The sequence below is a fragment of the Brachyhypopomus gauderio genome, chromosome 2, assembly GCF_052324685.1.
Source record: "Brachyhypopomus gauderio isolate BG-103 chromosome 2, BGAUD_0.2, whole genome shotgun sequence".
Taxonomy (NCBI): Eukaryota; Metazoa; Chordata; class Actinopteri; order Gymnotiformes; family Hypopomidae; genus Brachyhypopomus; species Brachyhypopomus gauderio.
The window spans coordinates 12935380-12952767 of NC_135212.1; the positions used below are offsets into that span (position 1 = coordinate 12935380).

Here is a 17388-nt window from a genome sequence, read left to right on the forward strand (position 1 = left end):
CTCTTGGTTTAGAAGAATAGGTGTAGAGGAAACTGACATTATGTTAAATAAGAATTTGACGGGAATTGATGACGATGACAAGTGACAATAAATAGAACATCATCTGCACTTTTTATTGAACTTTATTAACTCGACACACATGGGTTTACAGGCATTTATGAGGGAAGGTCGTTCTTCGGAAAACTGTGACAGGTCCTTTGTGAGGAGGAGAACAGGTGGACAAGTATCCTGACTTTTCCTTTGCTTGTTGACATGAGTGAGGTGACGTTTCTCAAAGTTGAACCAATAAGCAGAGATGTTAATGAGCTTGTTCCTGGCTCTGCACCCTCATGAGAAAAATGCGATTGTTTGGGCTCATTAGACTGGAGAAAGGAGGAGATCATCATTACCGGATTTGACGAAAGTCAAATATCTTTTTTTCATTCTTATCTGTAAACTAGCTTTGCCATGCTCCACCATGAGGAAAAAGATCACACAAATACCCAAATACCCCAATAGCCCTATTCCCTGGGCTGCTGTGTGCCTGGTTTCTCACTGAATATTCTAGTGACAAACTGAAATCTCACACTGAGCTTGTCTGGGTGAACCCAGTAACCTCCGCACATTTTATGCACTTACCTCACCTGTCTGTATCCACCCAACCTCCTCGACCAGATGTACAAACCTCAGCGAGGAGAAAGTTCATGTTCCTCCAGCCTTACCTGGTCAAAGAACACATGCTCCCAGTCCTGCATTAAGGGCACCCAGTGCAATGGCAGATGAATATATGGAACAGAAGATATTTCTAAAGTGGTCGTTGAGAGCAGTTCTGTAACGTGATGTACCTGTGATGCATTAGCACCTCACCTCCCCTTTGTCTGGGCATCATGTATGCATGTAGGAAAGGGTTCGTTCTTGGGAGAGAGAAGCAAGAAGACTCATGCATGATGAATACAAACAGACCATGAACTCTGCAGAGAGCACAAATGACCAACCATACTGTATAATCATAGCGACCATACAAAGAAATCCCCATAAGGACAGTATTCTACTACTAAATCCCATAAGGATAGATTAGCTTATTCTACCACTAAATCCACATAAGGAGACATTAAATTATTCTACTAAATCTACATAAGGAGACATTAAAGTATTCTACTACTAAATCCCATAAGGATAGATTAACTTATTCTACCACTAAATCCACTAAGGAGTCATTAAAGTATTCTACCACTAAATCCACATAATGAGACATTAAATTATTCTACCACTAAGTCTACATAAGGAGACATTAAAGTATTCTACCACTAAATCCTTAACTGGTATTGAGGAAATACCCTCTTCTGATAATATACAGGCCCTTGAGGTTTCTGCTGAAAGACATTTTGAAGATATTTTTAACTAAATGCCAATAGCAGATTATCTTTTCATTGTCTCAGACTCAAACATGCAAATGCTCAAGAGGATACAGTGTCCACCAAGGAGAGGACAGTTTTCACGAGGCTTTATTTGTGGTTATACTCAGAATGACTATTCTGGTCAGCATCTTGAGGTTGTTTTCCTGGCATAGACAGTGTAGGAGGCAGGCAGTTAGGAACCTCTCCTCTGTCTTTTTGACACATCATTGACAATGTATGATCTTAAACCACAAGTATATGCTGAAAAATACCTCTGAAATTCAGAAAAGCTTTACAATAGAGCTCCTTAGCCACATCAGGTTATGTTAGACCAGATTTTGTCTCCACACATGCACAGATGAAGTTTCTTCTTTTCTAATGGCATCCCTGGTTAATTAGCATATACAGTATGTTTGGTGCGGACAGAATAAGATAATCAGGTGCACTGTATAATTGGCACAGACCCCCCCCCCCAACTGCTGTTTCCATGTGAGCAAGAGGCATCGGCAGCCTGGTGTCACCATGGTAACGCAGGCTTTGGAAGCAGATGTGTAGATGGCCTGCAGGCAGGTCATCAAGCTGTGGTGCTGAACATCTCACTCCTGCTCCTCCCTCCTTTGTGTCCTGCTGTCTCTCTGTCTCACTGCTGTCTCTGTCTCACTGATGTCACCTTCTCAATCTCACTGCTGCTACTTTGACTGTCTCACTGAGTGTAGGTATCTGCAGGGTTTTATATCCCATGTTGTGACGTCAGTGTAGGTGTCTGCAGGGTGTAAAGATCCCAGATGGTACTTCACTGATTCTCCTCCATGTCATGTGTCTTGGGTTTTGGCTTCCTTACTCATGAGCACCACATTCAGGTACCAGGTGGAGGGTCTTCAGGTACCAGGTGGAGGGTCTTCAGGTACCAGGTGGAGGGTCTTCAGGTACCAGGTGGAGGGTCTTCAGGTACCAAGTGGAGGATCTTCAGATACCAGGTGGAGGGTCTTCAGGTACCAGGTGGAGGGTCTTCAGGTACCAAGTGGAGGGTCTTCAGGTACTAGGTGGAGGGTCATCAGGTACCAGGTGGAGGGTCTGTCCTCTCTGTCCTCAGGCTCCTGATCTCTGACACGTGTCAGAACTGAATCAGTTTACTACTGTCCATCTGCATGTTTGACCACATGCCTATTATATGGACTCCACGTGAGTCACAAAGTGAAACATTTGAGGGAATATTTGTCATTTTGTAGAATATCAATAAATAAATTAAATTTAATACACTATTTATATATGATTGCAATGCTGTATACTTTGACAATGATTTTTTGTCTTGAAAATAATTATAATTGACTGTCTAATTTCTCATAGACCTGTAATTTTCACTATTTCAGATCTATACAATCTTTCTTTATACGTGGGTGTTACATAAGTAGTCTTGAATAAAGGTCCAGCAATTTCATACATCCTTGTAAATAGTTAGTTCAATCATGCCCCTTTGTGGAAATATGCTGAACTGCATGAAATGAACCAATAAATGGAAACACAATGAAAGTAATGACCTGTCAAGAGTGTGTTTATGTGATTGTATTATATCCAAATTATCATCATCAGGTGTTCCAATCACTTCCATGACCACAGGTGTGTAAAATTAAGCACCTAGTCATGCTTTTTACAAACATTTGTGAAAGAATGGGTCCCTCTCAGGAGCTCAGTAAATTCCAGCGTGGAACTGTGATAAGATGCCACCTGTGCAACAAATCCAGTCGTGAAATTTCCTCGCTACTAAATATTCCACAGTCATCAGTCAGCTGTATTACTGTATAGGAAGTAAGTTTGGGAACTACGTAAAATGATGGAGCGGGTCAGTCGATGCCGAAGTGCATAGTGCGAAGAGGTCACCAATAGATGATTTCTGCAATCGATCACTACAGACATCCAAATTCATGTGGCCTTCAGATTAGCTCAAGAACTGTGCGCAGAGAGCTTCATGGGATGGATTTCCATGGCCGAGCAGCTGCATCTAAGCCATACATCACCAAGTGCAATGCAAAGCATGGTGTAAAGCAGGGGTGCCCATTACGTCGATTGCGATCTACCGGTCGATCGCGAAGGAAGTGTGGGTCGATAGTGAAGGAAGTGTGGATAGATTGCATTATGAATGACAGGATATCGTCCATCTGCACTGATGGTTGTATTTTGTTAGACATACTTGGTAGCCAATCTGACTAGGGTTTGACACACGCAAATTATGTTCGCCACCCCCAAACCCCCTGTCGAGTATCGACAAATGCAGCTAAAACATAAATACTTGACTTGGTCATCTTATAAGTAGCTCGCAAGCTGAAAACTTGTGGGCACCCCTGGTGTAAAGCATGGAGGTGTGTTCACTGGAGTGACATATCACGCTTCTCCATTTGGCAATCTGATGGACGAGTCTGAGTTTGGTGGTTGTCAGGAGAACGGTACTTATCTGACTGCATTGTGTCAAGTGTAAAGTTTGGTGGAGGGGGGATTGTGGTGTGGGGTTGTTTTTCAGGAGCTGGGCTTGGCCCCTCAGTTCCAGTGAAAGGAACTCTGAATGTTTCAGGATACCAAGACATTTTGGACAATTCCATATTCCCAACTTTATGGGAACAGTTGGAATCTGGCCCCTTCCTCTTCCAACATGACAAGGTCCATATAGACATGGATGGCAGAGTCTGGTGTGGATGAACTTGACTGGCCTGCACAGAGTCCTGACCTCAACCTGATAGAAAACCTTTGGGAAGAATTAGAGCGGAGACTGACAGTCAGGTCTTCTCATTTAACATCAGTATGTGACCTCACAAATGCGCTACTGGAAGAATGGTCAAAATCCCCATAAACACACTCCTAAACCGTGGGGACAGCCTTTCCAGAAGAGTTGAAGCTGTTTTAGCTGCAAAGGGTAGACCAACGTTATATTGAACCCAAAATGAACAAGCTTTCATTTTGGCTGAACACGTTCTTATTTGTGAATGTTATCATATAGCTTTATAGCTGCTCAATTGGTACCAATGGGCCCAATGTGTGCTCGGAAAATATCCCCCATATCATTGAACCACCACCAGGCAGGATGGATCCATTCTTTCATATTGTTCACGTCAAATTCTGACCCTACCATCGCATGTCAAAGCAGAAATGGAGACTCATCAGACCACGCAAAGTCTTCTATTGTCCAGTTTTGATGAGCCTGTGTGAATTGTAGCCTCAGTTTCCTGTTCTTAGCTGACAGGAGTGACACCCGGTGTGGTCTTCTGCTGCCCATCCACCTCAAGTTTCAACATGTTGTGCATACAGAGATGGTCTTCAACATGCCTCGATTGTAACGACTGGTTATTTGAGTTTCTGTTGTTGTTCTATCAGCTTGAATCAGTCTGGCCATTCTTCTCTGACCTCTGGCATCAACAAGGCATTTGCGCACACAGAACTGCCACTCACTACTGTAGATATTTTCTCTTTTTCTGACCATTCCTGTAAATCCTAGAGATGGTTGTGCGTGAAAATCCCAGTAGATCAGTAGATCAATATGTCCCATCTGGCACCAACAACCATGCCATGTTCAAAGTCACTTAAATCACCTTTCTTCCCCATTCTGATGCTCGGTTTAATTGTCTTGGCCATGTCTACATGCCTAAAGGCATTGAGTTGCTGCCAATGTGATTGGCTAATACATTTGCGTTAATGAACAGTTGGACAGGTGTACCTAATAAAGTGTCTGGTGAGTGTATATGTGTATATGTGTGTGTGTGTGTATATATGAAATAATGTGTAGATATTTGTGGATATTAACATGCCAAAGTTTGAAGTGAATCTATAAAATTGCAGGAGAAGCTGCATCTTTTAATAATAATGCAGAGACTTCATGGAGTGAAGAAAGCCATTATTGTATTTTTTTGCCTGTCTTTGTTTGTGAAACCGGAAGGTTCTGGTAGTCGTTAAGGGCCAGTGGGGAAACTTTATTGGCTCCTCACATCTGGACCACCATGGGTGAGCAGCACACTGCTGATGTTGATGAGAAGACCAGCCGGGGCCTCCCATTGTTTGAGTCAGAGGTTGTGTTTGTGTTGCCGTGGATCCCGCATCCCGAGGCCTCTGGGAAATTAATTTGGAAGTGCAGTGTAGCAACTAAAGGCTTAGCCTTTACGCCCCTCTGTAGTCAACAGTCATGTCACTGGTTGCGGCTACGGATAAGAGACATTTCAGTTTTCCCACAACTCAGATTTCTTGTTTAATGAGAAAAGAATTTAAAACTATATAAATATTTTTAAAAAATTGTAAAGATGATTGTTCACACTTTCCAGAAGTGACAGATGTAAAATAAGAGCATAATGTCCTGAAGCGGAGGTGAGGAGAACCTGGCCTAATGTTTTAATTCGGTTTTACTAGATTGAAGATGCCATTTCTTCATGGCTTAATATTTTCAGCCACTTTCTGATGATAGTGAAACAAGCTTTTTTTTTTTTTTACTTATTTTGGTTGAAAGAGGACAATCCAGACAGATGATGAAGAAGGAGAAACAGGAAATGAAGTGGAAGAAATATGGTGTGATTTTTGTTTCAATAGTTCCACAAAAGCAAAAGTAAATCCAAGAGCAGAAAGTATATGTTATGAATGCAAAACAGAAAAAATATATCAAAAGTATATATTTTTTATATAATTGGTTATTTGAAACTTATTTTCGTTTGCATTTTGACAAGTTTTTGGTTCCATTGTTTTTGTTTTTTTGGATTTTCCCAGTAAGGTCTTTTGCTTCTGGAATCTCTCTTTGCTTCTGCTTCGTTTTTTGCTTCTGACTTTTGGAACACATTTCACGTGTGGGAGGGTCTTAGATGAAGGCGTTCCTCTGCAATCTCCATTGGTCACTGATTCCGGACTGACACAGAGCTCTGAGACCGCCTCTGGGACCAAGCCACGCCCACCCCACCAGCTTCCCAGCGTTTTCAAACATGGCGGAACGCAGTGGTTCTTGTTTCACAGCAGCATGTAAACTGAGTTTTACCATTAAAGTTTATACGAAGTTTATAATTAATTGCTAAATTGTCTGTAGATATTGCAAATGTACACTGTATAATAACTACATTAAGCATGCTCACCAGCACGAGCTTTTTAAAATTTTAGTGAACTGGATGGAGAGAACATTGATGTGTGGAAGAAATATGAGTATTTGCAATATCTAGTATGGCGACGGACGGGGGGTGGGGGGCAGCTGGTGTACGAGAGGTGATGCCAATTATAGTAAAATCCATAATAGTAAAAAATACCAAAATTAAAGCAATACTGAAAAGTGGCCACCCTATATACAACCAGCTTTGTTCACTCACAGTTTTTCAGTGTTCTGCAGGTACCACACATCACATGCATCTTGTGCTGTCCATATTTTATTAAGAAGTGAACAATATTCATTGAACCATTGAACATAGAGATACTAAACATAATACATGTCAGACATGACATTCAGACACTGTACGACTCAGAGATAAAAACAAAAAGATTTTAACTTGGAGGGGTGGGAGTAAGAAGAGTAGTCCATTGAAACGCAGAGTGCGGATTAGTTTCCTTCTCACTTTAGACCCGCGGGGACGCTAGCGAATGATCCAGGAGGAGCGAGTAACTAGTCGCTTCTATTGTGAATGTAGCAAAACGGTGACAGAAGCTACAGCAGCGATTAAATTAAAAATAATTTAAAGGCTAGCTTTAAACACGCCCTTCCCTGTTGACTTCTCTCACGGTAATGTCGCGCTGAAAAATATTGACCTGTCTTGTCAATATATGGAGCCAGATCCGTAAACGCGAGCCGCTTTCGCCATTCCAGATGGTTCAGTCAAAACCATTACATCTTAATGAACCAATAAATAACATCAGCGGCAAAAATGAGTGTAAAAAATAGCAGGGTATTCATTTAGAACTACAAAAAAATATTGTTTCTTATTTTACTATCTACCTATTTTTCACAAGAGTTGGTTTTACCGCAAAATATGAAAACTTCAAAACGGCGAATTTCGCCGCAAGGTGACAGATTTTCATGCCTGCATCCAGTTCACTAAAATTTTAAAAAGCTCGCGCTGGTGAAGTGTGCTAAATATTAACTGCCATGCTTATACAGTGTACATTTGCAATATCTACAGACCATTTACCAATTAATTATAACCTTTGTATAAACTTTTATGGTAAAACTTAGTTTACATGCTACTGTGAAACAGAACCACCGCGTTCCGCCATGTTTGAAAACGCTGGGAAGCTGGTGGGGTGGGCGTGGCTTGGTCCCAGAGCTCTGTGTCAGTCCGGAATCAGTGACCAATGGAGATTGCAGAGGAACGCCTTCATCTAAGACCCTCCCTCACGTGAAATGTGTTCCAAAAGTCAGAAGCAAAAAACGAAGCAGAAACAAAGAGAGATTCCAGAAGCAAAATACCTTACTGGGAAAATCCAAAAAAACAAAAACAATGGAACCAAAAACTTGTCAAAATGCAAACGAAAATAAGTTTCAAATAACCAATTATATAAAAAATATATACTTTTGATATATTTTTTTCTGTTTTGCATTCATAACATATACTTTCTGCTCTTGGATTTACTTTTGCTTTTGTGGAACTATTGAAACAAAAATCACACCATAAAGAAAGGCAGAATTTGGGCTAAGGTGATAAAACATTAGCTAAACATTAAAATCATCAAACATAATATTAAGAGTTGAAAGGTTAAAACCTTATGTGCACAGGTTTGTCTCTCACACTGCTAATCTCCTGCACGTTAGTACACAACAAGGCCGATGTACACAAACAACGCAGGGGCCTAGTGACCCTAACAGAGAGCAATAGTGTCTTTGACTGCCAGTAGCAAAGATTACTTCATCTTTGCTATCTGACAAACTGTTTTGAGTAACATTGACTTTCTCCATCAACATCTTCAAAGACATGTAAGATATGTTACATATGACATGATTCACCATGTAAGATACTGTACGCTTAACACACTGCAGAACTGTTGTATACAGTTAATGGATAAAACTGGTTCACCAATATGCTGGCTTCTACTCTCATACTCAAGTGCGTGCAACAGAACTAGGATTCCACACAAGTTTAGTGAATATTTTATTTTCTTTTTTTTCTATTTGCAATTTCCAAATATTCCATTGTGGTACACTGCACTAACAAAACTGGCATGCGAGGTCAAAACAAAACAAAAAACATGAACAGACTGAAACTTACATAAGGAGAGGTAAGATTATCCCCCTGTTCTACCATAATTGCAATTAAGAACTCATTAAAAAAATTAAACCTTAATCTTTATATATTCTAGACTGAGTGTGCTTCCAATCAGACTATAGGATCAGCATCTTTTTGCTTGCAGAACGTTCTGTATCTGTATGCATCTGTATTTATCTACAGTATATGGGTTGTTATTCTTCTGGGATGAGACTGACTTCATATGGTAATTACTAGACAGTTTGAACACTGCTAACGACTATGATGTGTGTTGGAACATTTTATTTTCTCTTTCAAGTAAGGTGATTTTTTTACGATCACACTCGTATATAGCTTGAGTGTGCCCCCTTGTGGAGCTAAGAGGAATTGCAAACAGTTTTGAGCACATGTTACAAGAGACCGATTTTTCAAGGCTTTTGCCCTTGTAATATCACTTTTAAAAACCATCTACAATTCCCTCAGAAGAGGATTTCTATCAGTGTGTCTCTTAAGAAAATAAACTTTAAATAGAGTTGTATACTCTTATACTGTTGTCAAAATATCCGGTTATTTCTGGTTCACTGACTAACACAGCAGCTATCTGAATGTGTTCAACCTTGCAACCATTCCACTATTTATCACCTATAATTGCATGTTGAAGCAGGTTAGAGAAATGACTGATGGAAGGAAATGTCTTATTTACTTGATATCTTTATATAATTTATTTGAATGTTCCTTGACAACAACGTCTCACCAACGATTCATCAAAAGTATAAACAACTAATAAACAACAATCCAAATTATTTATTGCAAATATCTCAATTCCCTTTATTTATTAATTAATTTATATAAAGGGACTTTATGAACATCATCACTGGAGAATGTATGTCATATAGTCTGTATTTACAATTGTGATTGCAGAATTTAAAATAAATAGCCCTGAACATGACAATATTCCTGCAGCACTAAATGGTCCACATGGTGTTTGATCAATAGCAATCTTTAAGTTCAAATGTAGCTGAGGAGGACGAGGATGATGAAGAGACACACCAGCCTGCTTTTATTCATGGAATGTTGCTGACTATGGTTTCTTTGAGTTTGTAACCACAGAACACACTTGATTTGATCCGATTCTCCCTGGATGGGAAGAACGCTGCTTATCCTGAAGAGCCCAGTGGAAGTCTTCAAAGGCCTGTTGTTAATGGCATTAGAGGTCACATTGTTGTTGCCATGGAACCAGTGCACTTGACCTTTGGAGTCATTTGCACAGAAAATACATTGCTTCTGGTTTGCCTGAACACTCATGAGGAAATTGTCTCTACAGTCTGCAGTGAGGAGAAAAGTGTGAGTTAAAGACTGTGGAGACCCTATTTTACCATCCACCACACTTCTGCTAAACCAGGTATCACCAAATGGCGGACCGCGGTCCGGATCCGGACCCGAACGCCGTCCTGTCCGGACCCAATCACATTCCTGATACGGACCCAAATGCCAAAAAAATTTTAACGGGAGACTATATTTTAAACCGGAGAATTTATTTTCAGACGAGTGTTACGTTCGCCCCCGCTCAACAACTTTCGTTCGCCACCCCCCCCCCCCCCCCCCCCCCCCCCCCCCCCCCCCCCGCTCAACAACTTTCGTTCGCCAACACCCCCCCCCCCCCCCCGCTCAACAACTTTCGTTCGCCACCGCGGACCCGGACCTAAGGTCTGAGCTATCTGCCAAAAATGGACCGCGGAAAGATTTAATTGATTACCCCTGTGCTAAACCCTATTGCCTAAGAGAACAGATGTTGTGAACTCACCTGCTTCCATTATGGTGATGTTTTTTATCGCATGGCCCTTGTCTGTCTGTATGGCACAAGAGTACTTCTGTTTGTCCTTCAGGCTGCCACATGATGGGATAGTGAGGTTTAGACTTTCGTTTTCGGTGTAGTTACACCGAGCTCCAAGAGCGGAGATGTTACACCACTGGGCCCATTCCATTTTGATGGTCCTGAACTTCTGAAGTGCTGGAGAGACGTGGCACTCTAGAACGACGGGAACCTGGCAGTCCAGGAGCCGGTGGGGCGTGATTGTGAGGTCCACTGGATCACATGCTCCTCAGTGCACAACGAAATAAACATAAAGGTTCTTAGCGCATAAGAATTGTTTAAACCACTGGTGAAGAAGTTAGATATCATTTACAAATGTAGCTCCTACACACACACACACACACACACACACACACACACACACACACACACACACACACACACACACACACACACACACACACACACACACACACACACACACAACTTTGCTAATTCTTTACATTTATTTACTTGCAAAAAACATGTTACTTCAAATCAGGTCATCATATGCAATCTAGATGTATCATTTGCATTATAATTTCTGAGACTTAATATCTCTTTTTCATTCACTAGATGCTTACATTTGGTATTTATCTAATAGCATATTGCTGTGTAGTGAAATATTAGGCCTGTTATCAATGGCATGATTTTGAGTTGATAAACCCTGTAGACATGGATACATTTCATTTAGTTGTTCCTCAAATTCATGTATGTATTTTGATTTAAAACATGGCTTGTTTAATTTTAACAAAATGTCTGAATTCAACCCAATCATGGTGAAACTGCATTTAGCGCTCATTCTATCAACAACTGACACCAATTCCCAGTTAGACTTAAACATTCCCAAAATGTAGCAACATTTAAATCCAAGTTAAGAACATTTCTCTCATGTTTATTGTCAGGGTCTTGTATTATATTTGACAGTATTTTTTCTGTCTCTTAATTTTATTATTGACCTTTATATGTTTAATGATTAAGTTCATTATTGCATTTTTGCTATGGTTTGATAAATTAAGTACTCCTCCATTTCAGCCACTTTTCATCTAATCATTCTCTCTATTTAATTTAAACTCTACTGTATTCTCTCTATTATATTTAAGCCCTCATGAATTAATCTTCACATTTGACTTGCACCCAGACGCCTGTGTGTTTTGAACTGAACTGTTAGTTGTTTCTTTACTTTACACTTATGTTTTATTTCCTTGCTGTTCTATAATAAAGCTGTTATTTGTTGTACTCACACTTTGTTCTTGACGTTGTCACAGTTATAAGTTTATTCTATTATGTTCCTGTAAGGCTCTTTGGATTGCCATGTGCTAAACAACTGTAACATGGTGGGGTTGGCTGAGGCAGTTCTTTTAAACACAGAACGATAAACAGTGACGAAAACATGAAATGTACTCACAGACAATACTCTTAAGTATTGTAATATAGTAATATTGTAAAATAGTAACATGTTAGCGATAATGAGACACAAGTGCAACATATCATGTTAATAGTACGAGGGACAGAGTGACACTGCACACACAAAAACAGACACACAAGAACAGACGAACATTAACATGCACACACACATGCCCGACGGAGAAGTCGGGACAGCAAGTTGGGACAGCAAATGATCTTGCCTTGTCATGTCTTAAAAGCTTTTAAGAGATGAGACCTTTAATGCATAAAAAACGTTTGTAGATTATTATAATTTTAACAAAAATTGCTTCAAAAGCAATTTAGTAGGATGATAGTAGGTTGTTGCAGAATCAAGGTGTGTACTAGTGGCTCCAGTATTTTTCAGGAAAACATGTTTGAAATTCATTCTTACGTTGAGTGAAGATAGCAGTTGAGATCCAGAAGATGGCCAGAGGAGCAGCTCTGCTCATTTTGGCTGAGAATCAGGAGATGCAGTCAGGTTTCCCTGTGATGCCGTCAGGTTTCCCTGTGATGCCGTCAGGTTTCCCTGTGATGCATTTATGGACTTCTGTTAATGATTTGGCTCTACGTTTAGGTCGACAATTCATGTTGTTAAGAGGAAAAACAAAAGTAGACCGTGAAATTAAAAAAGTGTGGAACTTGGAGAAGTCTGCTGTAGAAATATGGGAAAGGGTGTGTTTTTCACTGTGTGCATGATGAGTGAAAGAGAGGCTGTTGCAGACCAAGATCGTTCATCAGCTGTTCCTGGTCTTGTGTATTTCACTGCAGTTTTGACTATCTACATATTTTACTACAGTACACTGAAGTCATTTGGGACATTCTTCAGATCGATATCTCTGTAGGAGCTAAACCTCCACAGGGTGGGATGTTCCCAAGCTGTGAAGAGATTCAGCAAAAGTGTGCAAAAGAGACCACTTAAGGAACTTTTCCTGAGTGTGGATGAACTTGCTTGACCTGCCACAGACCAGTAAAAGCACTCAGAGTAGTAGAGAACACTTTCAGAAGAAGCACAGTTTAATGACACTGAAATGGAAATTTTACAAAAACTCATAATATCACGTGGCATATGTTGTTGTGTAATGGTGTGTTGAATTAAAGTAGAATCTATTCATTTTTTTTTCTGAATTGTATATCATGCTTCATTTGGAATAAAATTTGAAATCCTACCTGAAACAATGAGATGATTTTCAAGATTGTGTGAGACGCCTCTTGACGTGATAAGCACATAACTTGAAACTGTATGTTCAGTTATCAAAGAGCAGGTCTGTGAGGGTGAGACGTGACATGGCCCACAATGCACTACTGCTGGAATGAGAGCCAATCAGCAAGGAGGCCCAGCTGTGACAGGGGTGTGGACACTGCCCACCCCACACATGTATAAATCACAGCACCTCACATTTCAGGGCTGAATTGAATTGCATTGGGGGCCTCTTGACTGGTCTCGGATCAGCTATTTCAGAGTTGAGCCTTTGCTTTCAATTGTTACCACTTTGAACTCATCTGAACAAATGCTCATCAAGAGACACAAGCAAGTTAATAATTATCAACTGAATAAATCCAAAAGGGCCTGTTCCTGTAGTTCCCAAAACATGGACCAGGGAAGAGGGAGGATATGCCACAAACCATTACACTGCTACATGTAGCTTATTTCTGTTTGATTTTTTGTACTGCACCTACAGCAATTAATATGTGCCGCAAAAAAATTTATTTTCTATATAAATCTTATACATTTATAATATGTATATACAATATTATACATCATAGATTATTACTTTCCACTTGCTTTGTTATTAAACTTCATTAATGTCTTACCCATTTGTGTGCTTCTCCTGTGTGACCCTGTGGCGCTGGAGGAAGGACGAGACACGAGTCCAGTCTTCTTAAACGAACGCTACGTTTATTTATACAAATAGCGCAGTCAGCGCACGTAGAACACAAAACAGGAACGTGTACGACTCTAACAAAGACGAGCACGGGACACTGCGCGAACGCACATTAAATAGACAAACCACATGATCCCCGAGTGATGAAGAGCCACAGGTAAAACTGATAATTACACTCGGACACAACCATAACCACGATGATACATAGACGCAGACGACTGGACGTAGACGACATGAACACACGCCCAGAGGGAGTGGTCAGGGGCTGTACCGTGACAGAGCCCCTCACCAAGGGCACTACCCGTCCCGGGGTGCCAACAGAACTGAATGCCCCGAACCCACGCCGATGGGCGGACCCGGAGCTTTCAGTCCTGCGTCGGGGAGATGACCGCCCTCAGCGGGTGGTTTCCCTTGCGCTCCTGCCGCAAACCCTCTGCCGGGAGCGGCACAACTGGCGGACGCCCCTGCAATCCTTTCGGTAGGCGTGCGACTGGTCTCTTCGCGCGCCCTCGGGGTGTGCGCGGTCGGATACGCCTGCCGACGCTCGCTTTCTGGTCTCCGCGCGCCCGACAGGGGGACTTCACCTCCGCATGGTGGAGACTCCTCTGGTCTGGCTACGGGTGAGGGTTCCTCAGTCTCCATCCCCTCCTCCGAACCACCCAGGCTCCATACCATGGGTTCCTCCGGGGTGCAGCACCGGGAGTCCATCTCACTCCCCTCGGAGTGAGAGGGATAACCGCTCTCCTTCCACACTCCTTTCTCCCTCACAGTTCTTCCAGAGCTCTCCGAGGCCGGCGGGCTCACCTCCACCTCCTCCTCAGTGTATGACCCGCCCTCCGAGTATCCAGAAGGAGGCGGACTGTACCCTGAGTATTCGGACGGCGGAGGACTCGCTTCCTCCTCACGGTGAGCCGGAGGGTTGGAACACTCGGACGGCGGGGGGCTTGCTTCCTCCCTGTAGTACTCCGTAGGAGCCGAATACAACGAAGGGGGAGGGCTGACCTCTTCTTCACCCTCGCCGTAGTACTCGGTAGGTGCCGAGTACACGGACGGTGGTGGACTCTCCTCTTCCGACTCCTCCCCCTCAAACTCCTTCTCGGGGGGTTTTGGTGTCATCTCCGCCGAGCAGAACTCAAACGACCCGACCATCACTGGGGAGGGGTCTCTGGTAGGAGAGGGGTGTCTCTCCAAATCCGCAGTGCGGATTGGCGGAAATGCTCCGCCAATGAGTCCTGCTCGGCTTCCTGGGCTTGGTGCAGCAGCATCGCACACACGGGGTCCTGCTGCAGCATCTCCTCAGTCACGGGGTTGGCGCGGCGGCGTACAGGGGAAGAGGCGTGATGGTGCTTACTGGCCTTCTTCCCCTTCTTGGCGCGGGATGCGTGTCCTGGCATGCTTGTTCGGCTCGTCTTTCTGTGACGCTGTTGCGCTGGAGGAAGGACGAGACACGAGTCCAGTCTTCTTAAACGAACGATACGTTTATTTATACAAATAGCGCAGTCAGCGCACGTAGAACACAAAACAGGAACGTGTACGACTCTAACAAAGACGAGCACGGGACACTGCGCGAACGCACATTAAATAGACAAACCACATGATCCCCGAGTGATGACGAGCCACAGGTGAAACTGATAATTACACTCGGACACAACCATAACCACGATGATACATAGACGCAGACGACTGGACGTAGACGACATGAACACACGCCCAGAGGGAGTGGTCAGGGGCTGTACCGTGACATCCTGTTAAACACTGGGTGGTCATTTTGAGAACGATCAGATGTTAATTGTTGTTATCAATAATAAACTAACCTAACATATTGATTAATAGTAATGTTTCACTCAGATCTTCACATTGCAAAGCCTGTAAAAGCTACATTCCTTACTCACAGCTATTTAAACATATGCACATTTGCTGTGAAAATAAAGTTTCCAGAAACATAAATATATAGATTTGTGAATATTTGCCATTGTTTGGGTTTTAACCTGTTCAGAGAAGGAGCGCTCTCATGTACTGTTAAGACAAAAACACCTCTGGTGCTCACTTAGCCTAAAAACAAAAAGTGAAAATTATCATTCACACCAAATATATCAATGTGCTCATCAAATGTGAAATCAATGACTATTGGGAAAATTACTATGCTATTGCAGTCTGCAATTACAACATGTACATTTATTAACACAGCCAATTAATACCAGGAAAGGATCAATTGTGGTTACCCATTCCTCATTGTGTATTACTGCAGGAGATTACAGCAGCTTTACATTGGAGACACCAAAAGAAGCCTTGATGATGTTGTGGGACACCTCCAGATTATCACAATGAAGGATTTGTCATGTCTAGTGGTCATTGCATTAATTACATATCTGTTTGCATTGCCAGTTGTTAAGGTTGCAAATAAAGAAAACAAAATTAGTAAAGACCTTTAGAACCCAGTGGAATGAGTTTTATAATTTAAACATTTACTTTTTCTAATATAAACTGGTTTCACCTTCTAGAATTTCAGAAGCACTTTGTTTACATAGCTGATGAAAGACCCCAGTCTGAAAAGTCCCGTTTTTTTGGAAATCTTATATAACAAACATAATACAACACAACTTACCTAAATATATTGGATGCAAACTCAGTGAAGCGCAAGATACAAGTTCAGTTGTGTAACTTTGAAAGTGGCATTGGAACAGGTAGCATGCAGAGGGGGTTATTGTGGAGGGAGGGGGGGTTATCGTGTTTTCACTTGTCCTGCATTAAAAGGAATGTGAGAGTTAAAAGAAGAAGCACACATACACACACACACACACCTACACACACCACTGAAGACTCGGCAAGCAATTGATGCTGAACTCAGAAGGACTCGGGTGGTCAAAACTATTTCCTACTGATCCCTTAATCTTCAGCAGTTTGGTATATGTTTAAAACATTACTCCAGTCTTACCAGGTGCCTACAATTGTACTTAAAATCACCTCCAGCTGGAGCTTGGTGTTGTTTTAAAATGCTCACTGAGATTTATTTCTCACTGAAGCAATTTGATGGAAATTACCCTCCATTCAATCACCCAATAGTAATCAGATGTTTCCCAGAGTGCTGGCTAACCCTAGCCTCAAACTACTACCAATCAGCCCCCTGCTGTCTGGTTTTACATTTGCTGTGTTCATCACCAATCCAAGATGATTTGTATTCATGAGGAACATCTCATCACACCACTGGGTGAACACAGGACAGCTATTCATTTTGATTGTGCTAATGAACACATTGCCCTGCATGTCTGAACCACTGTGGAGTGAGTCTGGGAGTGAAGACTGAAGAAATTAAAGAAACAGAAAACTAGATCAAATATTCAGGAATTTTAAGATTAATTCATAAGCTAATTATGGGTAATCATCATAATCTGATCATGATAATCTGCTGTCACCTTAATTTTCCACTTTCTGTAGATTTGCTACATTGGGAGATAATTGAATAAAGACAGAGGGGGGGTGTGGAGAGGAAGTGAGCTAAGGAGGACATGTGAATCAACCGAGTTAAAAGACTGCCATGATCTTATATTGACGTTGAATTGAAGCTTTTATCATCATTGTATTTAAATACAATACACTTAATATACATACACCTAATATACATAATGTAGTCACAATATACATACATAACACAAATCCAAACACCA

At 41.7% G+C, this 17388-nt stretch overlaps 1 protein-coding gene across 3 annotated transcripts; it reads right to left on the reverse strand.

Annotated features, from left to right (window-relative positions):
• Positions 1-8249: 8249 nt before the first annotated feature.
• On the reverse strand, positions 8250-16317 carry LOC143488624 (uncharacterized). 3 transcript variants are annotated; one of them, XM_076987468.1, is made up of 3 exons: positions 12232-16317; positions 10365-10658; positions 8250-9752 (listed from the first exon to the last, which is right to left on the reverse strand). In XM_076987468.1, exon 1 carries the CDS (start codon positions 14870-14872, stop codon positions 14021-14023), a length of 852 nt encoding a protein of 283 aa, XP_076843583.1. In that variant the 5' UTR covers positions 14873-16317; the 3' UTR covers positions 8250-9752; positions 10365-10658; positions 12232-14020. The 3 variants fall into 3 exon arrangements, with proteins under 3 accessions (XP_076843583.1, XP_076843565.1, XP_076843573.1); XM_076987450.1 differs by having other exon boundaries at positions 8250-9885; XM_076987458.1 differs by having other exon boundaries at positions 8250-9885; positions 10365-10661.
• Positions 16318-17388: the final 1071 nt, after the last annotated feature.

What these genes read in the sequence shown, in the direction of transcription:
- LOC143488624 (XM_076987468.1), bottom strand. Translation starts at nt 14,872, where the DNA reads ATGGTCGGGTCGTTTGAGTTCTGCTCGGCGGAGATGACACCAAAACCC.